General features: G+C 37.1%; 1 protein-coding gene across 1 annotated transcript; it reads right to left on the minus strand.

The window, feature by feature from the left end:
• Nucleotides 1-6,954: 6,954 nt before the first annotated feature.
• Nucleotides 6,955-7,312, minus strand: K441DRAFT_255669 (uncharacterized protein). The gene has a single exon (XM_067640799.1). The coding sequence runs from the start codon at nt 7,203-7,205 to the stop codon at nt 6,990-6,992; it is 216 nt and encodes a 71-aa protein (XP_067508528.1). The 5' UTR covers nt 7,206-7,312; the 3' UTR covers nt 6,955-6,989.
• Nucleotides 7,313-27,435: the final 20,123 nt, after the last annotated feature.

Below are 27,435 nucleotides of genomic sequence, written 5' to 3' on the forward strand. Positions count from 1 at the left end.
TAAAGCCCATTTAGGTAAATAGGGTTAGTAGTTAGTTAACGCGTTATACTAGATAACCTCTAAATCTATTTATAACAAATTCCTAAAATTAGAGAGGTAAATCCCACCAAATTTTTATTACTATTATTAAAATTCTATTATAAAAGCACTATAAGGAGCTAGGGTAAGAGAAGAGTAGAGGAATAAAAGATAAAGTAAAGTTCCGCGCTAGTAAAGAGCTAGCGATAAGTCGCATTATAAAGTACCTTTCTACTAAGGGTTTCCCTAGTAGTCTTAGCTGGAACTCTATAAAGGCTTAGTAGAGGTAAAGTCTTAGAGGACTAAGACCCTAGGAGGGGAGGTAATTATAATAAAATCCCCTAGGAGGTATATATCTAATAAGACGGTAGGAGGTTTTATCTATATCCTATCTATATTCTAGAAGATATAGTTAGATAGGTTAGGGGCAAAAGGTTTTACTAGCGTTTTAGAAGGAATATATAGGAAGCTGGTTTCCCTCTAGAGAAGAACTAGCAATTAGTCTCTAAATAGAAGTAGTTAAAAGTATTTATCCTTTAATACGTAAAAACTTATTCTACCTTCTACTTACCTTTAACGTATCTTTGACTTACCTTTTACTTACCGGTAACACTGTTGATTAGATAATTATACGTTCCGGTTAAGCTGGCCTCTTACACTAAACTATAAAATAATAAAAAGCCATTAGGGGCTTTACTGCGAAAAAACATAGACGGATTAATTAGGTATAATTATCTAAAAATTATAGTAACTTAGGAAGAACTAAAGAGAATTTATAAGTTACTAAAGAGCTTTTAGGTATAAAGAATTCTAAAAGCATAGCTAGAAGATCTATAGACGGATATATATAAAAATCGAGAAGTAAAGTATATCCTAAGAAGCATAACAGAATAATTTATAGAGGAATTCTATAAAGGATTAACTTAAGGATATAATAAAGCTATAGGCTTAGTATTAAGACTTTAAAAGGAGTATATTATTAATAGAATCTAGGGCTTAGCGCGAAAAGTTATAAGAAAATATCTAGATTATTAAAGAAATAAACTAATAAGGCATAAGCTATACGGAGGGCTACAACCTATTAAAATACTAGAAAGACTATGGGAGGTTATATTATAGGACTTTATTATTAAGTTACTAAAGTTAAGAAACCCTATTACCGGATAAGATTATAATGCAATCTTAGTAATAATAGATAAGCTTATAAAGTAGGGATACTTTATAGTATACATAGAAGAAATATTAGTAGAAGATATCGCTAAAATCTATATTAAGGAAGTATTTATAAAATATAAAGCACTAAGTAAGGTTATATCGGATAGAGATCTAAAATTTATAGTAGTATTTTAGGAGGTATTCTTAGCGGAATAAGGAGTTAGAGTAGCAACTTCTATTATATATTATCTATAGATAGACAGCTAAATAAAAAGATTAAACTAGATATTAGAGCAGTATCTAAAGCATTATATTAATTATATATAGAATAATTAGGTATCGCTATTACTAATTATATAGTTTGTATATAATATAACACCACACAAAGGGATAGGTATATTACTATTTAAGGCAAATTACGGATATAAGCTAAGAATATTGTTATTACTATAATAAGTAAAGAAAATAAATAGTATAGCTAAAGAAAGAATAAAGACGTTAATAAATCTTTATATAAACCTTATAGAATTAGTAAAGAAAGTATAAAAGAGAATAAAAAAGTACTATAATGCTAAGAGATCTAAGGGACTAAATCTTAAGGAGGGAGATAAAGTATAGCTACTATATAAAAATTTTAAGAGTTAATAATTAAGTAAGAAGTTAAACCACGTTAGACTAGGACCTTTTAAAATTACGTAAAGGATTTCACCAATTACGTTTAAGTTAAACCTACTAGCTAAAATAAAGATCTACCCTATATAGTACATCGCAATACTAGAGCTAGTATATAAGAATATTAAGCTACTAACCTATAAAGTAGACATGTATAGAGGATAGGAAGAAGATAAATAGTAAATTTTAAGGATTATTAGTTATAAGGACATTAATAATAAAATATAGTATAAGGTAAAGTAGATAGGCTATACTAAGACTACCTAGGAGCTACTAAAGAATTTAAAGAATGCTATAGGAAAGGTATAGGAGTATTAGAAGAAATTAGGTCAGGCAGTATTAATAAAAAAGGATCGCTAAAAAAATAAGTCACCTAAGGGGGACCTAAGAAGAGTAGTTGCCGAACTACTTAGATCTATTTCCTTCTCTATTAAAAGAGAATCCGTTCTTTTATTACTAAGTTCCTATAAACCCTATTTTATAAGTTTTTACTCCTTAGAATAAACCTTCTTACAGACCTTCTTAAGACGAATTAACTAAGTAAACGCTATAAGATAAGAGTTAAGGGCTCTTTACTAAGCTTTAGCAGCCTCTTATTTAGCATTATAAGAACGGCGCAATTTCGCTAAAGTAATAAATAGTTTATTATCTAGCTATATAGCAGCAGATTAAATACGGGACCCTAAGACAAATTAATTAGGGAACTAGACGACTATTAAGAGTAATAGGTCGCGTATATTTAGCATTAGAGATAGAGTAAATATTATAGGACGAATAAATATTTACTTTAGTGCACTCTAAATAAGAGGATAGTTATTATAAAGATGGGTTCGCTAACGCAATATAACTTAACCCCTTTTTTAAATAGCAAGAATATAGAGATAGCATAACCTCACTAAGAGACAGTATCGCAGTAATAGTGCAAATACGACGAGCAGTTAAAGAAGAAGAAATTGCTTTAGGTATAATAAGCAATAATATTAACCAAATTAATTAGACGGATATTATACCTCTAGTAAATAACTTAAAGATATTTAAAATCTTTAAGGACGAAAATAGAGAGGAGGGAAATGGTATTATGGACGCTTTAAGTATAATATTATAATTACTTAGAGAAGAGTTAAAAGAAGCTAGTTAGTTAATTTAGGTATAGTCTAAGATAAAGCCAATAGAACTATATAATAAGGAATAGTAACTAAGGTTATATAATATAATCTATAATAGAGTAAATAGAGTATATGTATATTATATATAAGAAGGATTTTATAGAAATACGGTTATGTATTTAAGGACCCTTAGTCCCTACCTAGATAGTTCCTTTCTTATAGTAATTCTTAGAATATAATTAAAGTTAATCTATTAGGCAACCACTCCACCAATTATTATTACGTTATTAACTTTAATTTATATCACCTATATACCTAGCCTATTAACGAGCCTATTGTAGTTCTTGTTATAAGGTTCCGTTATATATAAAAAGTAAGCTCCTTAGCGCGGTAGAAAAGGTATATTAATATAAAACGTTCTAGCTGCCGTTAATTTTAATATAAACTTTATATACGTTCTAGCTAGATAGGAAGGTACCGCTTATAACTATAAAGTTATTAATTTAGTAAAGAAGAAAGGCTTTAAAGCTCTATAAGGTTAATATTATCTTACTAATACTAGTTATTTAAATACCTTTATAACGTTAGTACTATACTAAGGCGTTTAATATTATCTTTATAAATAAGCTTAGGTAAATATAAGGCCGTAGAATATAAAGGAGCTATTTAATCTACGTTATATAGGACTAAGAAATACTATTAAGCGTACCTTTAGAGTCTTTAAGAGATAATTTTAATACTTTAAGGCGGTAAAATAGAACTTCCCTCTAGTAATATAGATTCTTTTAGTATATATATTAATAGCGGTATATAACTTCTTAAATATGCATAATCCGGATAATCTAGAGGACTATAGTATAGTAGAGGATAAGGAGGTTAATAAGGAGGACGCGTAGATAGTAGAGGAAAAGAGTAAGGTTGCTATAAATTAAAAATAGGACGAAATTGCAAAGCTTATATAGAGAGGCTATTGTTAGGTAATTAGGAGGCCTTTATAATATATAGGTATATAATCTATAGATAAATTACTATACTAAATTATATATTAATACATTTTACCGCTATATAGCGCGCTTTAGAAGAGCCTTTTAATATAACGACTTCCTAATAATTATATATAGAAAAGCGGTTACTTTAATTTTGTAAAGTATATTTATAATAGGTTTAAGGATTTACTAATTTATATATAAAATCCTTACTAAAAAATAAAATTATTAATAGTAAAGTAATTATAAACGCAAAGTAAAAGCAGCTACTAATTTTAACCCTTAATATCTTCCTTCTTCTTTATTTTTGCCAAAGTTCTATCTATTAGTCTCTTCCGTAACGCCCCTAATATAATTAAAAAGGTTCTTACCGTTAATTTTATTTTAAAGGCTTCTAGAATAAGCACTTAATTATTAAGGTCTATATATAAGGGTACTTTTGGTCCCTTACTCGGCTACATCCCGGGAGCTCTCAGGGGCTGCCAAGGCTAGCCTTCGGCTAGGCCTTGGCTACCCCTTATAAGCTCCTCGGGCTTGCAGCCTCCTTCCTCCCCCATCGGTTCGTCTCTGTACTTAGGCTATTGCCTACCCTCATTACCATATCGTCCTCTTCCATCAACTCCCTATGTGACTCATGNTCGGCTTGCCTGCTCCCTACCGTACACCCTGGCAATACTGCCTTACACTATATTATTAAACTTATTAAGGAACTCTACTAAGGCCTTTTCTAGAGGTAGCTTTTAACTAAAAAGCTCTTACATAGCTCTAATCTCTTTTAATATTAGCTCTATAGTCTCTCCTAGTAGGTTCTTTATCCGTTACCTATTTCTAGGTTACTAACGCTTTATATCTAGTTTATTTAATATAGCAGCTCGTTTAGCAGCGCGTTTTCTTATAGCTAGTAAAGACTTTTAAGTAGGCGTTAATGAAGGCGTATAATAAAGGCTTAGGCCTACTAAGGACGACGATTATTAACTAGAAGGTGTAGTAGAGCGATTATTTAAGGAAATATCACTAGCTAATAAAGCTGACTGACGCTGTTTTATAAAAGATTAAGGTTTATCCTTATTAGCTACCTTATCGCCTTCCTTATTATAAGACTTATCCTCCTCGCTCCTGCCGTCCTATATAGTAGCAGCGCTTTCCTCCTCTATTAGCGTAGGATTAATTGGCGGCCCATTCTCCATTTAATTAAGAGCTTTATTAACTATAAGAGTATAGTTACCCGTTGTAACTACGCCTTAAAATAGCTTATTAACCTACTTTAGGAAAGGCGGCGGAGCGTCTTAAAACTTCGCGGCGTTAGGATTGGCTTTAAAATATCTATCTATAACATCTTTAGAGGCAACTGGTATACCTTTATTATTGTCCTACCCCTAGCTAGATTAATTATAGAGCTCCTTCTACGCCTTCTAATCCCTTTTTTAACTATTATGCTTACTTTTAAGCTGCCGTATAGTAATTAAATATCGAGTCTTTGCCTATACGGCGTCTAGAGCTATTTACTAGCCTTCTTTCTTATACAAGCTATTTGCGCGGAGCCCTTTCCAAACAGCCTCTACTAGGCCTTTAATCATAGCTTCTTCTATTTCATAAGTCCAGCTAATACGCTGTTTCTTTATAGTTACTTGGCGAGCCGTGGGCTGTATATAAAGGGGCGGAGGGCGCGAGGAACATAGTATATGCGCATTAGTGGCAGAAGTAGGGGTGGTAGTTATTAACAATATAGTAATAAGACACCGAAATAAGGAGCTGGTAGTAGAGGTTCGGTAGTAGGTACGTTTTAGCAGAGGATTAATTAATGTGGGCAGAAGACGTCGCTAATTTTAAGCCTCATCTAAGGCCTTTTTAGAACGATCAACCGAACAGTCGGCTTCATTTCAGATTGAGTACGACTACCAGATTAAGCGCCACTAATTATCTACTAATTGACGCCGGCGAAAGCACAGATCAACGTCAGATTGAAAAAGCTCCAGATTGCAACCGAACACGCCCTAAGCTAGCGACTGCCAGTGGTTTAGGTTACTCGATGGTGAATATTTTTTTGGTCTTGGATTTGCTAGCAATTTTTCCTCGAGACTGCGTTCTATAGTTAATGCTGGGATAAAGAATCCCATAGGGTATGCCTTGTGGTGTACGTATAGCACTATCGCTATTCGATGGTTCTTTGACACGGGTTGTCTAGTGAATGTAATTCGACCGCTTTGGATGATCGGATAATGGAAGCTTGCCCCCATCTTTGTGCCGCCGAGATAGCAGAAGGACTCTTTACCACTAGTCCATATATTCGGCGGTCTATCTGTATAAGTCCAAGTCGTTACACATGGCCATGTCGATCACTAGTTTGGTCCATTCCTTCGGCCCGTCAAACAGTTTTGCGCCACGGAAACGCTTTTAGTGGAGTGTGAAAGGAGCGGAGGAAAAGACCAAGGTCGGATGCGATACGCATGGCTTTTGCTTCCCTGGTATGGGCTTGGTGATGCTTTGTCCACTTGACTGATGAGCACTCCGCGGCTAGAGAAGAAGTGACTGACGCCGTTTCCCTCGCATTGGATGTACTCCAGAAAGTGCACGATACACAAGAATGGAGAGGAGTGGAGTGAGTGCTTCGATTGTATCTGGTGGCCTGAGTTCGGCGACCTGAGCTAGCCTGGAAGGTCTAGACTGCAGTCTCAATTGGGCCCTGGCTCACCGATGTTAGCTTAAATCATGTCATTATGCAAGGCCCTAGGTATGCTGGAGTCTCTTTCTGTGTAATAATTTATGATCAGAACTTGAAAGGAGCTGGCGAGTTGCAGTTGCGGAATGCAGAAAAATTAGGGATGTGTTTAAGATTTCAAGACATTTCCTATGAGAGCACCACGATGAGCCGAGAGACTTATGAAATGTACAAGCGAAGAGGTTACTGTAATAGGCAAGCTCTCACGAGAGGACCGCCATCAGCTTACAGTATGAGAGCCATTAGTTTATCCCAACATTGACGCGCGCCGTGTGGTGGAGCTGAAATGGAGCGAACGGTTCAATGAAAGATAATCTTATCAATCCCGGTATTCTAGACCGAGGGGTTGGATGTGGCTTTGGACTCAGCTAGACAAGGATTAGAAATTGCATGGAACGGGGCGTGAAACAAACAAACTTCGTTCTCGCGTTTCACCGCCCCTAGATTGAAGCGAGATACAAAATCGGCAGGTGGCTGGTTGGGAGTGGATGGTAGGTAAGAATGAATAAGGCTGGCTAGAGCGGCACAGTGGGCTGATAATTGATTCATTGCATTGCAGGGTACTGCAGCATTTTCGTGGTGGCTCAGCGCATTACTCTTTGCCACGTTCTGTCGACAGCTCTAGCCACGCCGCCATCAGTTTTTCCAGAGTTGCGCAAGTGTCAATGCAACGAAGCCCCGTTCAGCTGCCGCGTACGTTCCAAGAGAAGCTAGAAAGATGAAAAATAGAAAAGTATGGGCTAGCTCCAGCGGCGCAGGGCGATGATGTCGCAGCGGTGCCTCTGCCCTGAATAATCCCTCACTTGACGCCACGTAAGCTACTTGACCGCGGTTTGCCAACGAAGCTTGGTTGAGCTTAGAATGACTTATTGGGCAGCTAAGCAGGCATCCTCAAAGCTTGGGTGGCGCGGCAAGAGCTTGGAGAGCTTGGAGAAGGCCGAGCTTACCCCAATCAGGGATTTATTCGCCATGNGGGGCTGTGTTGGCTCGCATTGATGCGATCGGGCAGGGCTCCCTTGCAAAACGTGCATCACTAGTGGCTGTATTTGTGAACACACATTGGCTACGTTGTTGGTGGGGTTTGCGGGTTCAGGGCCTGCTGAGACGAAGTTGCAGGCAGGTGCGTTGCAGGCAGGATTTCCTGAAGGGCTGAGGACCGAGGGGGGCCGCAAGTAGATAAGGGGCGCTTCACTCGCTTTAAACCTGCTTTCTGACTCCACCTCCACATCAACAACCTCCAACTCATCAACAAACAACAACTTCTTCTTCGAGCCAGCCCTCAATCACTCTACAAGTAAGCTACTCATAAACCATTGACACAATCGTACCAGGCACTGATTCAAAGGCCAGACAACTACCTCACGACCTCAAATCACTCACTTCATTCAACATGCCTGCCAGCGCTGCTTCTTCCATTACCTCCATCGTCAAGCCTAAACCCATCAAGTGCGGCGAGTCCTGTGACTGCTGCGGCTGTGACGAGTCCTGCTGGTGCGTCGTCATGTAAGGAAATTGAAAGAGATACCCGACTTGCGAAGGTTCATCATCGGCGGGCTATTCTATTGGCGGTGGAATACATGGTGGGATACCTGGCGGAACTTGGGTTATGGAGACACTGTCTACTTAATCAAATCACCAATTGAGATATACCACCTCTACCAATAAACCCTTCTTTGGAGAACCCTATTTCAAATAATTGCGTCTTCATTTACGAGGTGTGACTCAATTGTGACTTCAAAACTTGATGGCCAACATGTCTGACATTACGTCAATATGCCAAGCATAGTAGGCTATCTAATTATCTGCCAAGTGCTTCTTATCGAAAACCTCCGCTTCCAAGTCGTAATATGAGAGTACCCTAACGGTACCAAATGATCGCAGCAATCGGCCAACTGGTGTCTGTAACTTAGATAGGCTCCTACCAGTACAACAAACCAGAAAATAGGCCTTTCTCTTCGCACAGGTTCGCGAAAAGCCGCGGGTGAAGACAGGTGTCAGAGAATCATGTTGACACATTGGTTAAGACATTATCATTCAATCAACTTCTAAGACTTTTGTTTGAACATTACAAGATTGATTACTTAGTGTTTGCTTCTCTTAACGCTGTTAGCATGTTTTGAAGCTCAAGATGGCTGGGCGCTTAACAGTGACATATCCGAGCTTCCTCCGAGTCACTTTCTTCGCCATAAAGCTTAATACCATCTTTCCGCAAATAGGCTTAAAATCAGCTCTTTCTCTCATATTTTCATGTTTTAAGGCTGAAATTACAAAGAAAAAAGAAGGAAAAAAAAGGGTGTGGCTTTTTAGGCACTCTGCCTTTTTATACCGTGCAGCTAGGGAGCAAATTGGCAGTCCTCGTCCAGACTCTCCTCAACTACCTTTCAAAACCGCAAGAATGCTCCAACTACCAACCCGACCTCGCTAGTGTATCCGGAGTCTATGGGCAAGGTGCTGTCTTTGTTTGACTGACTAAATCCGTTGCAGCTCTTTGCCATGACGAATTCGGCGTATTGGAAGAAAAGAAACTCTACCCTGCGCATTGCTACCAAAGACCATATCGGGAATTGCTGAAACCCTCATGGTATTCCTTATCTATTTCTTGCCGGATATACTTCTATTTGGACGTGACCGCGCGCTTCTTTGGCTCGCTAGCGCTAGCTGTCACCGAAAAGATAGTCACAGGTGGAGTGCTAAAAACTACCAGAGCTAGGAGAAACCGGTGATCATTTGGAGGTTTCCTGGGGTTTCTATAATAATGGGCTGATATGTGCTTGGCAGTGATATGTGGTAGTTGACGGAGTGATGGACTTGCAGTTTTGCCCCTTGTCTGGCAAGTTTTGATCAAGCCATCGCTTTTAGTGTAGTCTTGCCGACTCCTATAATGCCTATTCTTTTCAAAAACTATCGAGTGGCAATGAACGGAGATGTGAATTAGTAAGTGACCTATGCACCGCTAGTCTGAGTTTCGGCGTTGAGGCAGCTGGGTTATTCTTTTAGAGACTTACGTTAGATTTGTGCAGATATTGGTCAGATGGCCTGCTTAAATGTACCTCGACTTAATTAGCACGCTCATGGCACGTATGGTTACTGAAATGCTGAAGATATCTTCCACGAATGCTCTCTACAAACTCAATTGGTGTCGTTTCCCCGGCCAGGATCCAGACAGTAACTCTTGGCAGTAACTTTGCTGTCCGAATCTTCTGCCAAGTTTCATTCTGCCAGTGCAAAATTAGTGGCTTAGAGCTTATTTTTTAGAGTTGTAGCTTAATTTAGCACGGTCTACCCCTAGAGGTACCTCCTCTATGCCTTGATATCTGTTGAACGGACAATAAGGATTAGGACCCCGTCTATTAAAGAGGGCTCTAGAAGCTCTCTATATACATTAGGTAGGTCCAGGCAACTGAGACAAAATAGGTAATGAGACGTTCGATGAGACGTTTAGTCATAAGTTAAGAGACAACTAAGACAAAGTACGTAAGGAAGTGTTCGGTTCGGGGTTCAGAAGCGATCTGGAGCTCCAATCTGATCTGGAGGCGGGTGTTCGGTGTATCTGGCGACTTTTCAATCTGAAGCTCCTCCAGATCGGCAAGCGCGTCAAATTCGCACGCCATACCGTATATAGTAGTTGAACTGAAGCTCTTGGCGTCAGATCAATAAGGAGCCCTCAGTTNCNGTTCCAGATTCNAGATTGAATCTGNAGCTCTGCTCGTGNATGCGCCCAATCGTCCACCCTNCCCAGTATGCCCCCACCACCCCNCCCACCGACGATATTGCTGCTGCAGNTGCAGGCCCTATGCGACGTCTGGGTGAGTGGTGATTAATGTGCAGAGACTTCGCTAATTCTAATTNNCATCTGAGGCTTTCTAGAGCGCTCAACCGAACACTCGGCTTCAGATCAGATCGAGTACGACTACCAGATCAAGCGCCGCTAAATATGTACTAGTTGACGCCGGTGAAAGCACGGAGCAACCTCAGATTGAAAAAACCTCAGATTGCAACCGAACACTCCCTAAATATGATCTGGGTCGACAATATCCCGGCGCCTTTACGTCTTTGTGTCTACATCTGTCTCTACGCCTCTCTACCTAACCTCCCATAAGACGTGCAAAGAAACGCACAAGGAGACACTGGCAGAGATAGGGCAGAGACACGGACAGAGACACGGGCAGAGCCACGAGCAGAGCCACGAATAGAGGGAGGAGTAAAGAGAGAAGTAAAGAGAAGTAAAGAGAGAAATAAAACGGGCAGTCGAGATAGGAAAGTGGGTCGGTGGGGGTGAGTCTAGATAAACAATGCGCAGTTAATCTACAGGGTAAATTAAGGCTTAGCTTTAATATTCCCTTTCTAGACACCCCTTTCTGCCTCTACGCCTCGCACCTCTGCTCGTAGTTCTACTCGTGGCTCTACTCGTGGCTCTGCTCGTGGCTCTGCTCGTGGCTCTGCTCGTGGCTCTGCTCGTGGCTCTACTGCCCGTATCTCGCCCGTTGCTCACTTATATAAAAAGAGAGACACGTAGAAAGAGACGCGTAAGGGAAAACGCGTAAAGCATAAGAAAGAGTAAAAATAGATACCGGGAAAGCTAAAATAGGCCCCGAGTAGTGTCTTGGCATCTTTTACCTGACCAAAAGATTTGGACAGTAAAGTTACTGCCAAGAGTTACTCTCCGGATCCTGTCCGTCGTTTCCCCATGCCACAATCATAAAGGTCTTCTATCACGGTAAAGTTCTTTGAAACCGGCTATCGATATACCTGATTTTAAGCTCATTCATATTTAGTCGCCACGCTATACAAGCGACCAGTATGCCGCATAAATCTGCATTGATTCTTAACTCAACTATGTAGATTGCGTAGTTAAGCAGAAGTTTCAATTTCTGTCAATAGTACCGCCACTACAAAGCTTGAGCTTCCCGCCAAGCTGCCCGAGTTTTCGTACCACCCAGTATTTCCTCGTCTTTAACATCCTAGATTTATATAGAAAAACTCTCAAAATAACAGTTGGAATTCCGTCTTTAATAACCAACTTTAACAATACATGCTGCAAAGTTATTTCGCTCCGGTGTCAGCCTGTCGATCCAGGTCGGGTTTTGGGACAACTTTCCCTACCACCGTCTTACTACTATCTCGGTCAGCGACTCGGTCAGCGGCTCGGTCACCAAGATAGTCTACTGTCCCTTCTTCTTATGCATACATAGAGGCTACAGAGCCACATTCAATAGACAGAGTTCTTATTCTTTTCTTATAATCGGTGCACGGACTACCAATTAACAGTTATAAGCCTGGGTGACTTGCCATATTATACCTATTGATTTAATTAATCGAACCTCTTATTAAATACTTTATTCGTCTTTGCAAGCACCTCTTAATATAACTTCTTAACCTACTCAAGCTATTACTATAATGGTAATATTATTGAGCTAAGCTAATGTGAGGTGAGGATGTGGATAGGGAGTCCAATGATAGAACAATAGGTATATTGTATAGACAGAGACGAATCCTTAAAGGAAAAGGAGGAGTCTGTGTGCGAGGTAGGAAGGGTTTTCCCTAGGCACGTGCTCTGCACGTGCCTTACGGGCGAGTTACCCCTGGGTTGCCCTAGGGTCGCCCGTATCTTGCGGCTATATAACTATCTACTTAGGTTTTACCTAACAATGCCCCCTCCTTTAAAAAGGGTCGTCCCCAATCCTTTATATACTTAAGCCTTAATAAAACCCTATAAAAAACCTTAGTAAGGAAAAAATTTAGAGGGAAAAAAGCGTTTTAATTTTGCGTATGGAGAGATAGGTAGTACATATACGCGGCGCGAAGATGTTAAGGAACTTTAACCGGCGGTTAAAGTTATCTAATTAGTTAGATTTACCTTACTAAGACTCCCCCGCATTTAACTAAGCTAGTAGTAATTTTATATACCCGGTATAGAAAATCCTAATTAGTTTATTTAATAGGTAGAGCTAATAGAGCTTAATACTATTACCTAAATTTGGTAGACTAGAAGTATTCTAAAAGCTTACTTATATAGGTAGGTTGCTAGTACCTTATAGGTTAGTTATAGGTTATTTACATATAGCTAGATTTATAGACGGTAAGGCTATATACCTATTAAATCCGCCGCTAACCCTGCTTTAGCCTTATACTATACCGGCGTAGCGCTATATATACTTCGCGGGTAGGTTATAGGTTACTTATATATAGCTAGGTTTAGGACGGTAAGGCTATATACCTATTAAATCCGCTACTAGCCTATACTTTAGCCTTACGCGTTATCTATATAGTATATATATAGAATAGTATAAGTTATTAGTATAGGTTGTTACTAGTAGGTTACTAGTAGGTTATAAACCCTAGTTAAATAGACCTCGGTTATAAATAGGCCTATTCTCTAATATATAAATAATCTGCTTAGCTAGTATAGAGTAATAGACTAGGTCTAGAAAGGGTGCTTTTTAAATTAAGCTTTATTGCTAGTATATACTATAGCCTTACTAGTATCGCCGAGTTATATTAGAGTGTAGCTTATATAGGATATTAATAAATTAAAACTTTACCCTATATATACGCCGCAGTTCTTATAGCAATTATTACTTATTTTTTAATCCCTTAGGATATCCTCTACTTCGCTTTAATATAGGTTATATTTTAATAGTGGCGCTTACTTTTCGCCTACGCTTTAGCTATAAGGCTAGGGTATTCCGCTTATAGTACTTATCTAATAGTTATTAACAATTCTTAAGTTCTATCTTATATTTCTATTTATTATACTAATTTAGCCATCCTAGCTATTTAATAAGGTACTGTGGTTATCTAGTATAATCCTAGTAGGCGATAATTGCTTCTACTTCCTAGCTACCTTCCTTAAGCTCTTTTACTACTAGGGGTTAAAACCTAGGGCGTAACCTATAAGGCTCTAGTAGGGAGANATAAAAGANTAGGTANAGCTATACTATAGTAAGNAGNAGCTCTAGCTTATATACTTNCTACCCTATACACTNTANGATCTAAAACGGTCCTATAAACTTATAGTTAAGCTTTTTATAGGGACATTTTATATAGATATTCTTAGAGGAGAGCAGGACTTATTTACCAACGGCGAAGTGCTTGGCTAGGTAGTAACAATTATAGTATTTTACCTAAAGCTTTTAGGCGTGCATTATTAACGCCGCCGCTACCTTATATATAAGGCGCAGGCGTTATAAATACGTCTCTATAAGTTAGATATTTATTAACTTAAACCCCTCCCTACCTTATTAGGCGTCTTAAACGCTGTCTAGAACTCTATTTAGGATGTTTAGTAGCTAGCTATAGGCGAGCTTAATAGGGGAACGCTTTATTATAGTATAAACCTTAAAGTTATAGGTAAAGGCTGCTTCTTTAAGTAGGGAGGCCTAATTAGACTATTCCTAGTTTATAAGTATATATAGGTATACCTTAAGCTTCTAGTTCTAACGCTCCGTCTAACTATCTATCTATAGGTAGAATGCGGTACTAAGTTTATATTAAACGCGGAGATAGTAGTATATAGTGCTTTAGTACTCGCTTATAAATATACTACCCCTATTAGAGATAATATTATCTAGAGGCCCTATTTATATAAAGACTCTAAATAAGAGTTCTGCGAGTTATATAGCATTAATTATCTTACGCACTAGATAATAGCGCACTAGCTTTATAAAATGGTCTATAAGAATAAGGACGGAGTTATACCCTACGCTATTAGGAGTCTTAAACTCTAGGAAATCTATAATAAAGTTAAGTAAATAATGCCGCTAGGCTTAAGTAGGGGCCTAAAGAGGCTATAGCTTACTATAGGGTTTATAATGGCGCGATTTAGAGCGTTAGTAGGTATTATAATTATCTAGGTATTTATAGAGGTCCTAGGTAAGGCTATTCTAAGTATACTTTTACGCGATTACCTTAAAAGTATGGTTAAAACTATAGTGGCCGCCTATAGGATCGTCATAATTCCGCTTAAGAATCTCCTATTATAGTAGTATATAATTTAGCACCTAGACCTTATTATTTTGCCTTAAGAGTCCCTAATTATTAAGGGTATAGTCCTTATTACTAGTAGGAACTTATTCCTAGGTTAACTAATTATATATAGAGCGTATAAAGGCGTCCCTTTTTATACTCTATAAATAAAATTAACTAGTAACTTAGGGGGGTATTCTATAAACGCCGTTTCGGCTAAAGCAGTTACTACTACCTCTTACTATAGCACGAGACTCTACGTAAAGTTAGTGCTAGTAAAGTAATATATAATATATAGGTAACTTGCCGGGTTATTATAGGGGATTATAGCCTAGGCTAATAGGTCTTCCCTAGGGTTAAGCGCTATTAGGCTAGTTAAAGTAGTCTTAAAGAGAATAGTAGAATACTCTAGTCCGCCGGCGTTAAGTTTATAAGGGTTACTTATATACTATACGCATACTACTTACTAATATAGTATAGTAATACTAGGGCCGCCCACAAGGCCTATAACCCGCAAATTTTGCTATAATATAGGTAGTATAGTATTAAGGAGTATCCTTTTACTACTATCTTTAAAGCTTTTGGTATAATCTAGGCGCTAAAATAGTATATTAGCGGAATTTACTTTACCTAGCTTATATTTAATTTTAAAATTAAACTTAGCTAGTTTCTTAGTATACTAGGCCTAGTAAGTAGATAAGCTCTTAGTGGTTATAAAGTACCTAAGATTATTATAATCGCAGAGTACGCGCGTTACATACGCGGCGTATTTAAGGTAATAGCGCCACGTCTTAAAGCATTATACTATAGCGAGTAGTTCTTTATTATACGTATTATACTATACTTCTAGGCTAGTAAGCTTCTAACTATAATAAGTAATTAGGTGCTAGTAGAGTTAATCTTCTTACCCTAAAGGCTAGAGAAGTATACCGCTATAGGCATAATTAGAAGCGTTAGTAATTACTATTAGGGGTAAATTAGGGTTAAAGTAGCGAAGTAGAGGAGCCTATATAAATATAGCGCGTAGCTTACGGAACGCCTACTGCGCGTTATTAGGCTAGGACTAAGGTTAATGCCATTTAGTAGGCCCTTTTAACTTATACTTTTTCTTCTTCTCCCTATCTAACGTTAGGTTATAATATACCTATGCAAAATATATATATAGGGGGTATACGGTATCTAAGTAGTTTTAGATAAATTACTTATAGAAGTTAGTAAAGCTAAAGAAGACCTAGATATCCTTATAGGGCTTAGGCTTAGGCTATTCCTTAATAGCTTTTACGCGGTTAGGGTCTATTATAATACCCCTAGGGGTAATAATAAAGCCTAGGAACTTAACGTTCTTAATATAAAAAATATATTTTAATAGTTTGGCGTATAGGCCCTAAGTATAGAGCTATTATAGTACGTACTTAACGTACTTAACGTACTTATCCTTATTATTTAAGTAGATAAGAATATTATCTAGGTAAACTATATAGATAGTATTTACTAGGGTTTCTAGAGCTTTATAAATATAGCTCTAAAAAGTTATAGGGGCGTTAGTAAGACTAAAGGGTATTACTAGGTACTTAAAGTAACTATAGCGTGTCTTAAATACGGTTTTCTATTTATCTCCCTTTTTGATATAAATCCTATAGTACGTATTATAAAGATCCAGCTTTATAAATATCTTTGCATAGCTAAGCCTATTAAAGAGTTCGCTAACTAGCAGTAAAGGGTACAGATTTTTAATTATAATCTTATTTAGACGTCTATAGTTAACGTATAGCCGTATTATACCGTCTGCTTTTAGCATAAAGAGGATAGGCGCTTTAGTAGGCGACTTGCTAGGCCTAATCTAGCCCTTTTTAAGAGCACTGTCTAGGTACTCTTATAAGATCTATAACTCTTTCTATCAGAGGCTATAGAGGGGTATTTATAGTAGTATTTTACCTTCTTCTAAGTCAATTATATGGTTATACTTAGGGTTCTATAATAGTATACTTGCTAGCTTATTAAAGAAGATATTAATTTCCTCCTTATATATATCTAATAGGCTAGGGGCTATAGAGGTTAAAGCAACTATTATATAATAGTGTGCTTCCAGAAGCCAGTAAAGAGAAGGGTGCGGCTAATATACGTTTTATAGGTATACTTGTACTAAGAGTGTATATAGCTCTACTATAGTATACTTAATAGTTTTAGGGTTTTAATTACCTCCCCCTTATATATAGGTAATCTACGCTAGCACTGGAGGGTCTCTATAGGTACTTGCTACTAGTAACGGCAGGTCCTTTACTATATTTAGAACCGGTATCTCTATATTTAGAGGGTCTGTATAGGTACTTACTACCAGTAATAATAGGTCCTTTATTATATTTATAACTAGCATAAAGAAGGGGTCTTCTAGCTATAGCGAATAGACTATTTCGCTAGCCTTAATGTTTACTAGAAGAGTATTAAGGGTAACTATTTAGAGGCGTCTAGGGTCTAAAGTACCTAAATAAACTATCTAAAACGGAAGCTAATTAATAGATCTACTTCCGCAAGCTAATCCTATTTAAAAACTATATTATAACTATTAAATAAGCCGCCCTAAAAGGTCTGCGGGCTAATAGTACGAGGGGTACCCTAGAAGTCACTAGTGGTAACTATTAAATTATAAGCGTCCTAGATTATTATCTAGTTACTATTAAGGAAATATATAATAAGTTTATATAAATATAGCGCGTAGTATGTAGGTAGGTTAAACCTATAGACGATATCTTAATTAATAAGGTTAATTTAGCACCTATTATTATATAAAGTATATAGGCGGACTTTACCCTAGGGCGTATTTATTACGACGTATACTATAATACGTTTCTTCTCTCCCTTTATATTAGGCCCTAGTTATAGTTAAAAGAGATACGTTACTAGGGCTTTAGGTTTTCCAAAGCCTAAGCTAACTTCTCTTTATTAGCCTACTTCTAGTATTCCTTATAGTAGCCGCCTCGGTCCTTTAACTTACCTACGTAGTACTAGCGCCTGGGGGGTCCCCTAAGCCATCTAACTTTTAGGTAATCTCCCTAGGAGTTTACTTAGAAAAGCGTTGCCCTTTTTAGGTTTTATTCCCTAAGCCTAACTCTATAAAGCCTATACTGCGACCGCGTTTTATACGCAATAATTTGCCGCTACTACTTACGCGATCTTCTATAAGCTTTATGGTGTTAAGCAATTACTCTACACAGCGGATTTCGTTAAAGAGGTCTTTAGCGGTTCTTACCTATTGGGCGAAGTTCTAGCGGAAGAGCTTTACTTATAGGTGGACTAGGAAATATAAGAACTAAAAGTCTACCTATTGTTTAGGATTAATAAAAGGGGTATATAAGAAGAGGTCCTTTAAGCTACGTATATAGGCTAGGAAGACGTTAAACCTCTAGTTCTCCTTTATAACAGCCGTATAGTATATTATAGTGTTATTAAAGCGTCTTACTATAGGGTTCCTAATCTAGTCTTAGACTATAGTCTTAAACTTATCCTATAGTAAAGGACCCTTATCCTTAGTGCCTAACCGGCAATAAACTAGTTANGTAATTGTCTTCTCTTTTATAAGACCTTTAATGGCCTAGCACGTGCGTCGCTTACAGTTATAGTTAGCGTTATTAACCTTACTAAATTAGTTCTTAATTGCGGCAATCCACCGGTTAAAATACTGTTAAGTAGTACCGCTAATATTAGGTAGTGACTTCTTAACTAGGGTATTAAGATTTAATCGACGTATACGTTCGCTATATAACTTATACTCTTTACTAAAGAGGTAACGGAAGGGCTTTATTAAATTAATAATGCTCTATAAGTTGGCTATTTTCTTAGCTAGCTTATCTAGCTCCTTTATATTAGCGGTATTAGGTAGGACGCTAGTAACCTTACTAAGCTCCTATTAAGCCTAGGTATATAAATTAAACTAGTCTTTAGCGTTCGTAGATGTCTAATCATTTTAAGATTTAGAAAATAGCTTAGATGCTGCTAGTATACTTCTAGCGGTTTCGTTTACACTAGATCCTAAGGCGTTCTGCGGTTATATCGCCAGCGTATTACTGTAAGGGTTATTTTGGCCCTTACTCGGCTGCATCGCCTAGGGGCTCTTAGGGGTCGCCAAGGCTAGCCTTTGGCTAGCCCTTGGCACCTCCTTATAAGCACCTCGGGCTTGCAGCCCTTCCCTCCTCATCGGTTCGTCTCTGTACCTAGGCTATTGCCTACCCTTATTACTATATCGTCCTCTTCCATCGACTCCCTATGTGACTCATGCTTGGCTTGCCTGCTCCCTACCGTACACCCTGGCAATACTGCCTTACATTCGAACCGATCCTACACCCTTGCGGGTGGTAGCCTGCAGCAAGCTGAGGGCTGCGCCCTTGAGCAATTTCACGATCCTCTATTTTTACCTAGGACGATCGCGTTTACTGCGACACAGCAGGTACACCAGCAGACGCCTGGCAGATCGCATCCGCATATAAAGGTTCATTGGAATACGGATCGAGTCCTCTACCTTACCTAGGACGATCGCGTATGCTGTAGAGCAGCTACACTAGCAGACGCCTGGTAGATCGCATCCGCATATTACGGTTGGTAGATATAGATTAGGAGAAAAAAGGAATTCTTAATCCTTTCCCTTTTACCTAGGCCGATTAGTTCACTGTAATAAGTAGGTATACTAGCAGATATCTGGGATCGCGTCTGCTAATAACGGTTATGGAATACGGATTAGAGAAGGGAGACCAGATCGGACGCGATCACCTCCTAAGGAGACTGGTAACGCTCTCTAGGCCAACCGCGGTTTACTCGCGATAGAGGTCCCACTAACAGAGATTGGAAGGTTGAACGTCCTTAAAAGAGATGCAAAGAGCTACGGCTCTTAGATCGTTCGCGATCGCTTAAGGGCTACGGCCCGACCCGGAGACTCTCCGGCTGTCAGCCTGAGGGCTGCCGAGACTAAACTGTAGGCGGTTGTCTCTTAGAGCTACGGCTTACCTCGAGCTTCGGCTTAAAGATCCTACGCGATTAAGCTTGTAAATACTTAATAGGTTAACCACGGTTTACTCGCAACAGAGGTCCTACTAATAGAGGTTGGAAGGTTGAACGTCCTTAAAGAGATGCAGCTACCCTGGAGGCTATCTGATTGCTATTTAATGGCTATCCGAAGAACTGATGGCTAGTTTTTAAAGCTACAGCTACTACCATGCGCTTCCAGATTAAATGTAATTAAGGGCTACTGCCTAATTAGCCATAGAGCTGCCGAGACTAAATCGAAAGCGATTGTCTCTTAGAGCTACGGCTTGTCTTAGGGCTACTGCCTAATTAGCTAAAGGGCTGCCGAGACTAAACCGTAGGCGGTTGTTTTTCATTAAGCTACGGCTTACCTTAAGAGCTTCGGCTCAGAGATCCTATGTGATCTTATAAGCTACTGCTTGCTTTAAGAGCTACTGCTCTTAGATCGTTCGCGATCGCTTAAGGGCTACGGCCACCCGGAGACTCCGGATACCAGCCATGGGGCTGCCGAGACTTAATCGTACGCGATTGTCTCTTCTAAAGTTATAAGCTCAGCTTATGAGATCCTATTGCGGTTAAATGCCATCCTTAAGCTATAGCTACAGCTTTAAGAGCTACGGCTCATTGAGATCGTAGGTGGTCTCGTAAGCTACTGCTTGCCTTAAGAGCTACGGCTCGTCCTTGAGCTACGGCTTAAAGATCGTACGTGATTATCTTTCGGCAAGGCTTTGGTTGCTCTAAGAGCTCTAGCTTGTATTAAGAGCTACAGCTTGCCTAAGAGAATGGCAGCAGCTTAAAGATTGTACGCGATCATCTTTTGGCAAGGCTTTGGTTGCTCTAAGAGCTCCAGCTTGCATTAAGAGCTACAGCTTGCCTAAGAGAATGGCAGCAGCTTAAAGATCGTACGCGATTATCTCTCTGTAAGGTTTTGGTCGCTCCAAGAGCTCCAGCTTGTATTAAGAGCTATAGCTTGCCCAAGAGAATGGCAGCAGCTTAAAGATCCTACGCGATCTCTTAGCAAAGCTTTAGTTGCTCTAAGAGCTCCAGCTTGCTTTAAAAGCTCATAAGACCCTATTACGGTTAAATACCGATATCTCTCCGAACCCCTTCCGGGACGAGCCCTCTATAATCTCCCGCTACCGCAAGGTAATGGAGGGGGCTGACCGCAAGAAGGGGGGGGGGGTAATGTAAGGGATATTCTTGCGATCAAGCCGGCTCCAAGTGGAGACTATCTGGCTGTTAGCCATAGAGCTGTCGAGACTTAATCGCAGGCGATTGTCTCTTCAAGACTGATCGTATACGATCAAGTCTTACCCCACTAGCAGACGCTCTTTTCCTACCTAAAATAGGCCCTTTTTCCCACTGGGTTTTGGCTATAGGTTAAGGTTTTTATCAAGGCTGCTTAGCTAGTCCTTTTCCCCTATTTCTTTATTCCCCTGTATAAGCAAGGCTTCTGCACTGCTTACCTTTCTATATATAGAATTAATCTATTGGGATACGGGCTGGGGGCCAGCCCTAACCAAGGGGGGGGCAATGTAAGGGTTATTTTAGCCCTTACTCGGCTGCATCGCCTAGGGGCTCTTAGGGGTCGCTAAGGCTAGCCTTTAGCTAGCCCTTGGCACCTCCTTATAAGCACCTCGGGCTTATAGCCCTTCCCTCCTTATTGGTTCGTCTCTGTACCTAGGCTATTACCTACCCTTATTACTATATTGTCCTCTTCTATTAACTCCCTATATAACTTATACTCGGCTTACCTACTCCTTACTATATACCCTAGCAATACTGCCTTATAATTACCGTTAGGTATAGGCGTCGGTTTTCTTTTTAGAGGCATTATAGAAAAATTAAACCGGCTATCCTCTTAAGGGGATTAGTAAGGATTTAAATGTAAGGTAAAAATATAGATAGGGAGTCTAATAATAGAACAATAGGTATATTGTATAGACAGAGACAAATCCTTAAGGGAAAAGGAGGAGTCTGTATATAAGGTAGGAAGGGTTTTTCCTAAGTATATATAGAGCACGTACCTTATAGGCAAGTTACCCCTAAGTTGCCCTAGGGTCGCCTATACCTTACGGCTATATAATTATTTACTTAGGTTTTACCTAATAGCTAATTAGGACGAATAGATTAGCCTTATTAGGCTTTAAGCCTAATTAGAAGACGTATAGAAATATATTAACCCCTTAACTAAAAAGAATAAGTTATTCTAATTAATTAAACTAATCTTTTCTAGGCCTTAAGATATAAAGCTAGGAATAACCTTATATATAGCTCTCTTTAAGAATAAGAAGGACAAGCTTTAAATTCTCTATAAGAGGTATAAGATAGTAAAGAAGGAATATAAGAAGTAGAAGGCAGCTTTAACCTCCCTATAAAGCTATATTACTAGTATAGTAGTTAGAAACTATTATAGGACACCCTCGTAACACCTTACACACGTCTACCTATTTCTACTAACTTAGCAATTAAAAACTAATCGCGAAATAGCAATTTAATGGCAATCTAATGGCAATCTAACGGCAATTTACGGCATTCTACTATATTTTACTAAGTTCTACTAAATTCTACTAAGTTCTGCTATGACTATAACCTAAACCCTATTCTACCCTATATACGTATTAATTAAGTAACTAAGTTAATAATATATACCCTTTCTTCTTGTTTTTCTACCTTCTTTCCTTATATAACGTCTTAACCTCCTTATACAGTTTATATATATAGCTTAATAATATCTACCTTGCTATATATTATCGCCGCTTATACTTACTCCGTAACACTATATTATGTTAACTTTATATACCATCTCCAAAATACAGAACAGCCCTAAAGCCCCTATAACGGCCGCTGGTATTATATTTACACTCTAAGAATAACTAGTAGAAATATAAAAGTCTTTTATAAACGCCCTTATATAAAACTAAGCTACTCTAAATTAATAATAAGCTAAATAAGAAGCATAATACTAGCAATTAATTAAGGACCTCTAAGAAGAAATCCTTAAGACTAAACACTATCTCTAGAGATAAATACGCGGAACGCGAGCCCTAAACCTATATCAACTGTCTACCTTAAACCGACTACTATACTAAAACAATCTAAATAACTACTAAATCCCCTAGTATTTACTAGTAAATAATAAAAACTCTAATTATTTTTAAGCTAGCTTAAAAATAAGCTAACTTATAACGCTAACTGTTATTATAGACGCTTTAAGTATAATATTATAACTACTTAGAGAAGAGTTAGAAGAAGCTAGTTAGTTAATTTAGGCACGGTCTAGGATGGAGCCGATAGAGCTATATAATAAGGAATAGTAACTAAGGTTATATAACGTTGTACGTAGTATACGCAGTGTACGAAGGGAATGTACGTATAATACGTATAACACGTACTTTACGTACAAAGGGGATTTCTTAGGAGTACGGTTGTGTATTTAAAGGACCACAGTCCCTACCTAAATAGTTCTCTCCTTTGTAGTAAATCTTAGAATATAATTAGAGTTAATCTATTAGGCAACTACTCCACTAGTTATTATTACGTTATTAACTTCTTATTTACCTATATACCTAGCCTATTAATAAATCCACCGTAGTTCCTACTACAAGGCTTTATTATATATTTACTACTAAGGTTATAGTATTAATAAAGTCAAATAATATACCACTAAAAGTACCAGCTATAACGCTATTAACGGCGGCAACTACTTTAAGGTTAGGTAACGACACTAATATAGTAGATACTAACTTATAGTAACCTATAACGGTCGGACAGCTATAAGAGATAGTCGACCAGTTAATAGAAAATAATGTGATGTTAGAAAATAGGATTAACGGGATAGGAGTAGCAAAGATTAAGCTACTATTAATCGAAAGGTACTTAGGGGAAAGATTAAAACTTAAAGGATTCCTTACGTAAATGCACTTTAAGGTTATATAAGAAGGGGCAAAGCTACTAATACCTATAAATTAAATAGCATATGCGGGACTATTCCTATTAGGAAGGGCACTTAAATAGTTTAAACTTTACCTTATAGAAATATAAGCGAATGGTATAATAACCACTAACTAAGACGTATGGTTTATATTTATAAGGGTTTACGGAACAACTTATATAGATATTTAGAGACCTAAAGGCGGTAACTATAGCGAAAAGAAAACTCTAAGACATTATATAATAAACCTTAGTAATTAAGTATATAATGCGGTTCTAAACGTTAGTAATATAAGTAGAGTAGAATAATAAGGCGCTTATAGTATAGTATAAGTAAGGACTTAAGGCTAAAGTCTAGGATGTAATTATCCTAATAGAAGATACGGACACCCTAAGGGAATTAATAAATTAAGTAATTAAGATTAACAATTAGATCTACTAAAGGGAATAGGCCAAGAGAGGCTAGGATAGAGTTTTATAGTTATATAAGGCGTAGAGTACGTAATAACTAAAGCTAAGTTAGAAACTATAGTATAGCGTAGAGCCGATAGACCTAAGTAGTATTAAAGAAAATAAGAAATAAAATAAACGACTATAGAAACCCAGAGAACAAGGATTAAGTAATTAAAGGTTTAAGAAGTAGAGGCTAAACTAGGGATCTTAGTAGTAGAAGATATTTAGGCGGACTTTATAGCAAGAAAAATGGTTTAAAGAGGGAGCTTATATAAATTACGGAAAATAGGGTTATTATATTAGAGACTGTAGAAGTAGGTAGAGTTACTATATAGTAAAAGGCATAAGACTAGCAGACAATATACACGTATAAAGGGATAATAATATACTGCAAGGAACAAAAGAATGTTTAATTAAAAGTTTTGTGTTTTATTATAATAATATATACCAAATTTATAAGAACGCTAAGTATAGTATAAGCTATTAGCTATAAGAGCTAGCACCTATAAGATATAGAGGAACTAACGAACTAGTTTATAGATCGGATATTAAGGATGATAAATTTAATATAGGCGAAATATTTTATAATAATAAGGCAATATAGGCCGCTTACTAGGAGCGAGTAGACCTCGGAAATGTTATACTAGAGGCAGAGGATAATTCCACTATAAAATAGGGAATATTAGTAAGGATTAAGACCCCACTAGACATAATATCTATTGCTTTATAAGATATAAGAGAAGTAAGATAGTAAACCACTTTAGTATTTAATAAAGGCAAAAGGCCAAAAGCTTAAGATTCTTAAAATAAGATATAAGATAACCAAGATTCTTAAGACAAGATAAAAACACTAAGTAAGCCTAGTTAGACTAAGGCTAGAGCAAAGCTTAAGATAGAAGCAAGCTTAGGATTAAGAATCCTATAGGGCTAAGAATTCGGAGTATAAATAAGGACACCTATAAATAAGAAGTAAGAGGCTTTCTTATAGATTAGAGAATCTATAGCATAAACAGCAATTAGACTAGAAGATAGATATATAAACCTAGAAGATTTACTAGGAGAATATAGTGTTTAGCCTAAAGATTAAAATATTAATACTAAGATTAAGAAGTAGGAAGACTTTAAAGATCTAAGCGCGAGACGCAAACTAAAAGAAACTATAAAAGAATTTAGACGAAGAATTATCGCATAGTAAGAACAGAAACTAGATAAGAGATCTAGTATATTAGGACGTATAAGGGATAAAGCGCTAGTATAAAGAATTACTAATAGGCCTAGGGCAGGCATATTAAGAGCTAAGTAGCTTACTAAACTGGAAGACGAAGAGGATTTAGGGATCCCTACTAGGTTCGAAGAACGATATATAAAAGGCTATTATAACGCAGTAATAAGAAGATACTTCCTTACGGATAAGCCGTATATACTCTAATAGCTATACTAAAAGTGGTATAGGCAGCGACATAACGACGAGTAGGAAGATTTCTATATATAGTTAGATGAACGAGTTATCTAAAACCACCTAATTATAGAGAAGGCCATAACGTATATTAAAGGAGCCTTAATTATAACATTAAAGGATCTAGAGGAATAATTAGAGGACTAGAGAAGCAAGAGACGTATCTTAGTACCTATAAACAAAGTTATAACGTTTAGATTAGTACAATAAAGGTTTAAACTTAAGGATAAAGATAAGTTAAGAGTTAACCTAAAGCACCTAGTATACTATACGCTATTATAGATTGTATACGTGAATAATATATATAAAATGCATAAGAATCTAAAGGAAAAGAATCGGAAATACCTTATAAGGATATATTAGATAATAGATAAACAATAATATAGAAATGCTAAGTATATATATAGATAGCATCTAGCAGAAGTTTAAGAGGAAGGAAATTTAATACTTTAACTAGAAAGATTTCTTATAGAAAAATGCTTAGACGGATAATAGTAGTAGGAATGCCTAAAGAATATATGTCTATAGTATATTAAAGATAAAAAGCGAACTAGGTATTAGCTAAAGAGTAAGCTAAGTATAATAGGATTAAGCAGCTAATAGTTAGGAAAAGTAGAGGCCTATAGGACTAAAGGGAGCTAGTAGTAGAGCCTTAAACCCTTAAAGGAATTTAAGGATAACACCTAAATTTAAGAGTTAATTAGTAAGATTAGTAGTTTAAAGCGCTAATAGATAGTAGAGTAACGCGGAACTATATCTTACTAGCAGTAGTTAAGAGAATGGGATTACCTTATAGATAGAAGGAATAACCTTACCTATTAGTTATAATTTTAGAAGATCTAATAGCCTATAGAGAAGGGATTATTAATATTAAAACAGGACCTATTTAAATAATTATTAAAGAAAAACGAATTAAGACGTCTTTTAATATCCTACTATTAGAACGGGATAAGGCAGTATTAGGTATGCCTTAGTTATAGAAATACAATCTAAGGATTAATTAAATTATAGGTTAAGTTAATATTAGAAATACTTAACGCTATAAGATGCAATAGTAAACTAAGTTAGTATAGTACTAAGTTAAAGTAATATATAAAGAGATTAAGCGAGGCTTAAGTTATATACTAAAGAGATACTATAAGTATAGCAAGAAACTATAGAGCCTAAAAAGTAAAAAGCTGGTAGATTATATAGTATAGGACTATAAGATAGAGTTAGAACTAGGAATAAGTCTAAGGTTCTTCCTAACCTATAAGCTTACTTAAGAGAAGGCGAGCGTACTTAAAGAGTTTGTCTAGGAGAACTTATGAAAGAGATACATTAGACTATTATAGTTATTAATAGGTTATCTAGTACTATTTATACTAAAAAAGAATGGAAAGCTTAGGTTATATATTAACTATAAATAATTAAATAGCATCACTTAAAAGGATAGGTATCCTTTACCCTTAATTAGCGAAATTTAGGATTGGATAGGTAATGCGTAAATCTTTATAAAGATAGATCTAAGATAGGCGTACTATTAAATTAGAATTAAGGAAGGTAATAAATAGAAGGCAGCCTTTAGGTTAAGAGAAGGACTATATAAACCATTAGTTATACAATTTAGATTAATAAATGCACTAGTAATATTTTAGAAATAAATTAATAGTATATTAGAAGAACACCTTAATAAGTTTATTATAGTATACCTTAATAATATTATTATCTATTTAATAACTAAGGAAGAATATAGGGAATACGTTAAATAGGTTTTAAGGAGACTATAGGAAAAACAGATACTAGTAGTAATTAAGAAATGCAAGTTCTTTACTAGGAAGACCAATTTCGTTAGATTTATTATTAAACTAGGTTATATTAGTATGGACCTAAAGAAGATTAAAGCTATAGTAAGTTGGCAAGAACTAGAGAATGTGACGCAGTTAAGGTTATTTTTAGGGTTTTGCAATTACTATAGAA

This window comes from Cenococcum geophilum, assembly GCF_001692895.1.
Source record: "Cenococcum geophilum 1.58 unplaced genomic scaffold K441scaffold_5, whole genome shotgun sequence".
NCBI lineage: Eukaryota > Fungi > Ascomycota > Dothideomycetes > Gloniales > Gloniaceae > Cenococcum > Cenococcum geophilum.

Bases quoted from the DNA above. Each gene is read 5' to 3' on its own strand.
- K441DRAFT_255669 (XM_067640799.1), bottom strand. From the start codon at position 7,205: ATGAATCAATTATCAGCCCACTGTGCCGCTCTAGCCAGCCTTATTCAT.